The 5,235-nt window shown below is 40.2% G+C and overlaps 1 protein-coding gene across 1 annotated transcript in view; it reads right to left on the reverse strand.

The window, feature by feature from the left end:
- NLRP2 (NLR family pyrin domain containing 2) overlaps positions 1 to 5,235 on the reverse strand; it is a 20,405-nt gene that overhangs the window by 9,437 nt on the left and 5,733 nt on the right. The window contains exons 6-8 of the mRNA XM_023508697.1: positions 4,912 to 5,231; positions 3,882 to 4,052; positions 1,576 to 1,740 (exon numbers count right to left, since the gene is read on the reverse strand). Coding sequence (XP_023364465.1) covers positions 1,576 to 1,740; positions 3,882 to 4,052; positions 4,912 to 5,231 — 656 coding nt within the window. The remainder of the gene's footprint in view (positions 1 to 1,575; positions 1,741 to 3,881; positions 4,053 to 4,911; positions 5,232 to 5,235) is intronic.

The raw sequence follows: 5,235 nt of genomic DNA on the forward strand, positions 1-5,235 counted from the left end.
TATGGAGCATATTGCAAGGGTACAAGTCAAATCTATCAAGTATTGAACACAAATGTCTTGACACTGTCATTAAGTAAATGAGGTGAAAGCTATGTTAATTAGTAGGATGTAAGCACGCCAGTTTGTACAAATAATCAACACATTGAATCCCACAAAGGCATAAATGCATTCATGATCTATGTATATATGACTTAATCAAAAAATTAAAGTTTAACAAGCAAAAAATAAAAAAATTCACAGGCTATATCCCTAGAATATGATTCCAAAATCTGGGACAGGACTCAAGAACTTGCACTGTAACCAGTTCCTGGGTGATGCTGGCCTGGAGACCATGTGTTGAGAACTCTTCACTCAGAAATCCAGTTCCTCAAACATATCACAAACCATGGTGTCCATATTCTGTTTTTAAGTACTTTATTATTCTCTTGCATCATCCAGAATACCAGCTACTTATTGGGCAAAAGGAACTTCACTGAATCACATATCATCATGGCCTCTACAGTTCTTTTTTCCCTGATTCTTCCATTTACTGTGTATGAAGGTGTGGTCTAGCTAATAAGCTTTGTAAAGCCTCATTTCTTTCATCTCTAAGTTGGAAATAAAAGTCATACCTTTATGTTGAATGTTAAAAGTTGATAATCCACATGAAATGTCAAATGGAATACTGCCACATAGCTAAAACCCACTGAAAGTCAGCTAAAAACCATTCTCTTAGAGCCTAACTTATAGAGGAACCACATTTAACTGGGAAATTGAAATAAGGTAAAATGTTAATAGCTCCCCCCTCCCTCCGCCAAATCCCTAAATTTAAATGGAGTCTTCTCCTTCCATTTTGAGTGTCAATTAGTTCATTGAGAAACAAATTAGTGACCCAAATCTTTAAGTCACACAGTCATTTCCCCTCCCCACCCCAGTTAACAGTCACTGGAAAAGGAAGGTGTCATTTGTAATGACAGCAACCATTATTGAGCACATGATGCTTGGACTGGTTTTGCCCAATCCTCAAATCTTTCGGAGATGCATATTACCCCATTTTAATAATGACCTAGTTAAGTAGCCTAAGGTCACATCAGTAGAGGCAGAGACTCAATTTGAGGCCAATGACCACCATCAACTATGTTCAAGTGAAGATCTGTGGAACCCATATCTGATTACCTGAACCACTATGTGGAGAGCCTCCCAAGGGAAGATCTCTCAAACCAAAGCACTAATGGGGGTGGGGGGGGAACAACCTTATGCTCCCAAAGGATCCTTGCCTGGAAAAAGGAAACAAATAGCTGGTATTCTGGATGATGCAAGAGAAGCAGGAACCATAAACAAATAACCTCAGAGAGGATGACATCAAGATTCTGGGACTTTCTTCAAATTCAAGGCCCTTAGGTATGATTGTCCAGGTTGGTCACTGCTCAAGGCAAATGGAGCTGAATTTTGGCCTGTGATCTATCCTTGAGCCACCTGCCCGGTCATTATTTTGGGCTCACTCAAAATAAGACTTCTAATTTACACAAAATTGCTGTTCTGACCTGTGGCAGCTGTTTGCATGATGAGAGTTTTTGGTGCTGGAGACAGATATACCTGAGATATTGCAGGTTACATTTCGGGTGTCTCAAGATCTCACACAAGGAAGGGAACGCGTCATCCTGGTCATTGCCTTGAAGGGTCAGATTGGTTAGAGTCTCGTTATGAATGAAAGTGAAGCAGAAGTTCTGATAAACGTCAGCTGGGGAAACGTTTTTGAGTCTAAGGAAAAGAAAACAAAGGTGGCATCCTGAGTTCTGGTACCCACACTGTACATACACAGAAACAAAAGCATCCATATATTTAAACATTAGAAATTTATTTTTCTCCATGTTTAAATTTTCTCCCCATCTTTACAGAGCACATATATGCTCAATCCTCAAATCTTTATAGAGATATTGACAAAAATTGTACATATTTAAGGTATTTGACTTAGAGTTTTGATATGTATATTTGCTTTGTGAAATACTTGCCACAATCAAGCTAATCAACATTTGTCGGCTCGGTGCCCATAGCACAGTGGTTATGGTGCTGGCCACATATACCGAGGATGGCAGGTTCAAACCCAGCCTGGGCCAGCTAAAAAACAACAATGGCAATTTCAACAAAAAAATACCCGGGCATTGTGGTGGGCGCCTCTAGTCCCGGCTATTTGGAAGGCTGAGGCAAGAGAATCGCATGAGCCCAGGAGTTGGAGGTTGCTGTGAGCTGTGACGCCACGGTACTCTACTGAGGGTCATAGTGAGACTGTCTCAAACAAACAAAAACAAACAAACAAAATACCCTATTGGTCATCTTGCATAGCTTTTTGTGTATATGGTGAGAATACTCAAGATCTACCCTCTTAGCATATTTTTTTAAGTGTCCAATACAGTATTGAGAACTGTATCTCAATTGAGATACAGTATTGAGAATTGTATCCACGTTGGTGTCTGTTATCCCCCTAGAATGTATCCATTTCTCAGAACTGAAATTTTGTACCTCCAGACCAACATGTCCCTTTAGAAACTATAGAAGATCCAATGTCTCTTTTCCCTGAAGCATTACCAATAGGAACATTTTCATGAACTATTTCCTATGGAAGATAGAGTTCCTTCCTTCAAGGAAGATAGAGATGCCTTCTTTTCAAGGAATTCTCTTTGCACTTAGAATCAGGAGCCCATGGCCAATGTAACCCTTAGTGGGGATGGCTCTTTACTTATTTCTTTCCATTGAGAAAGAAAAATACAAAAGAAGGTGTTTGCAGCTTGGGAAGATCTCAATGAAACTCAGAATTTCATTGAGATGAAAGCCAACCCAGCTGAATAAACTGTGTTTAGCCGCCTTCCCCAACCTCCAACACCAACCCAGATTTAAGCTTGCAAAACTTTCCAAGTACATTCTCCATACAAATGAGTCTTAGATCTAAGATGACTCTGATATGCTATCTTAAGTTGACACAGACACCCTGTGCTCTGAATATCAGTATTTATATTTTCCAGATACTTTCTTGGCTCGACCCTTTCTAACTTTATTCAATGACTATTTTTGTCACATTCAGACAGACATCTGTCCAGCACAAGAAACTTAATGCTTAGTGTTCAGGCATGTCTCAACCTGTTCTCATCTCTCTACCTTAGTGGATCCTAGCCAGGGGTGATTTTGCAATCTGCCCCCTGCCCTGTGATACCCGGAAATATCTAGAAACATTTTTGCTTGTTACACCTGGGGGAAGAGGGTGCTGCTGCTGTCTGGCGGGCAGAGTTCAGGGATGCTGCTCACCATTCTGTGTTTTTCCTGATTTCTGACCCCCCCCAAATACAGAGATATACAGCCCCAAATAATAACACGGGTTGATAAATTCTGCCCTGCATAGAGTCCTACTGTTGTCAGAACAGGATGAAAAAATCCCCTAGGATCTTGACATTCTTTCTTATAGTGTTTTGTGGACATCCAAACTGTATTTCACACTGTATTAAAAATACTTCCTATGAGCTGGGCATGGTGGTGGCTCAGGCCTATAGTCCTAGTACTCTGGTAGGCCGACTTGAGCCCAGGAGTCTGAGATTGCAGTAAGCTATGCTGATACCATGGCACTCTAACCAGTGATAGAGACAGACAGTCTTAAAAAAATTTTTATATATACTACACATATGTGTGTAGTACATATATACACACACGTATGTCATAGGAAGTATATATATACACATATACATCTTATTATTCCACTAGACAAATGTAAGGCTAAGACTCTCTCAATTCCTTGTGTCTTGGGCACCTGGTGGGGTTTGGGACAGAAATTTGAATATTATTCTAGTACTAAAATAGGTAAGAAACCCAGTCATGCCCTAGGAATTCTGATCTAGGGATTGTTTTCTACTTACACCACTTTCTGAAGATTACAGGTGGCAGAAGCTATTTGTTCACAAAGAATCCTCACTGATGAGGTACTAAGGAAGCTCTGACTGATTTTCAGAAATATCAGATTCTCATTTGAGCCAAAAATGGAACAAAGTTCTGTCCAGAAGGAAAGTATGTGTTGATCATCCTGGGATCTATAGGGAAGAGAAGGACGGGGTTATTGACCCAACATTTACCCATCATAGCAAAGGCCATGAATTTCTCTGGGCATACACCACTAATAAGTGATTATAACTTCAACGGTGGCATGATCGAATCATTTACTACCACTATCAGGCAACATATACCCACATAGTATTACTGGAGAAATTGTACTTCTTATACCACAATCAATAGAGGGTAAGAATAAATTAAAATTCTCTTCAATTAAAATTGATTAAAGATTGATAACCATATGTATATTAGTAAGGGATATGTGAGTACTGAATGGTGCATCCATATACATACTATTGGGTCATTTCTCAAGCTAATTTGCAGTAACGTTGTTGACCTAAAATGGTATCTGTAAAAGACTTGAGAAAAAAAATAATCTCTAGGTAGTTACATAGACTTTTCAAAGAATGTTGGTTTTCTTCTAGTGGTTGCCTCTGGGTGACAGGATTTGCAGAAATCAGGTGTCCTGATTTATGTTTCTCAATCCTGCTTTAATTTTCTGTTTATGTATGGTATCTCTATAATTACAAAAAAATAAAAAAAATTTGATTTTCAAGAAGGTGGTAAAGGCACCTGAAACCACATCAGGTTGAGCCATTTGCAAAAACCGCTCACGCAAGAAGAGGCAGGTCTCAAGACAAGGTCTGACTCAAAGCCTCAATTATTTTGTCACAGTGTTGTACATTGTGCCTCTCACCTTGCATGTTAAGGAACAAAAGTCCAGTGAGAGGGAAGAAGCTGACCCTAAGCAGCAGGGAACAGGATACTGTGGCTGCTTCCCAGCAGAGCATGGGATGAGGCTGAAGACGGAGAACTAGCAGATTAAGACTGAGCTTTTACCTTTCAAGCTGAGTGTGTGGTTCCAATGCAGTGTCGTTCTCCAGGAATATCCCCTTTGCGACCCGTAGTGCGAGTTTCTGCAGGTTCTGACAATGCTTCAGGCAGAATGAAGAGTCTATAACGTCCATTTTATTATTCAAGTGGAGGGACAGTTCCTTGAAGGGGGCCATCGCGCCCCTCACCAGCCCCTCATCCTGAGACTCATAGAGGCAGTACAAAAGCTCCTTCATGTCAGTCCTAGAGAAGGGCTTGTTCTCATCAAAATTTGCTCTATATTTCAGTAATTCCTCCCTAATCTGCAGGAACATCCGGCAGCCAAAAGTC

Source organism: Otolemur garnettii, unplaced genomic scaffold (genome assembly GCF_000181295.1).
Source record: "Otolemur garnettii isolate 467f Iridium unplaced genomic scaffold, OtoGar3 scaffold00264, whole genome shotgun sequence".
NCBI classification, from domain to species: Eukaryota; Metazoa; Chordata; class Mammalia; order Primates; family Galagidae; genus Otolemur; species Otolemur garnettii.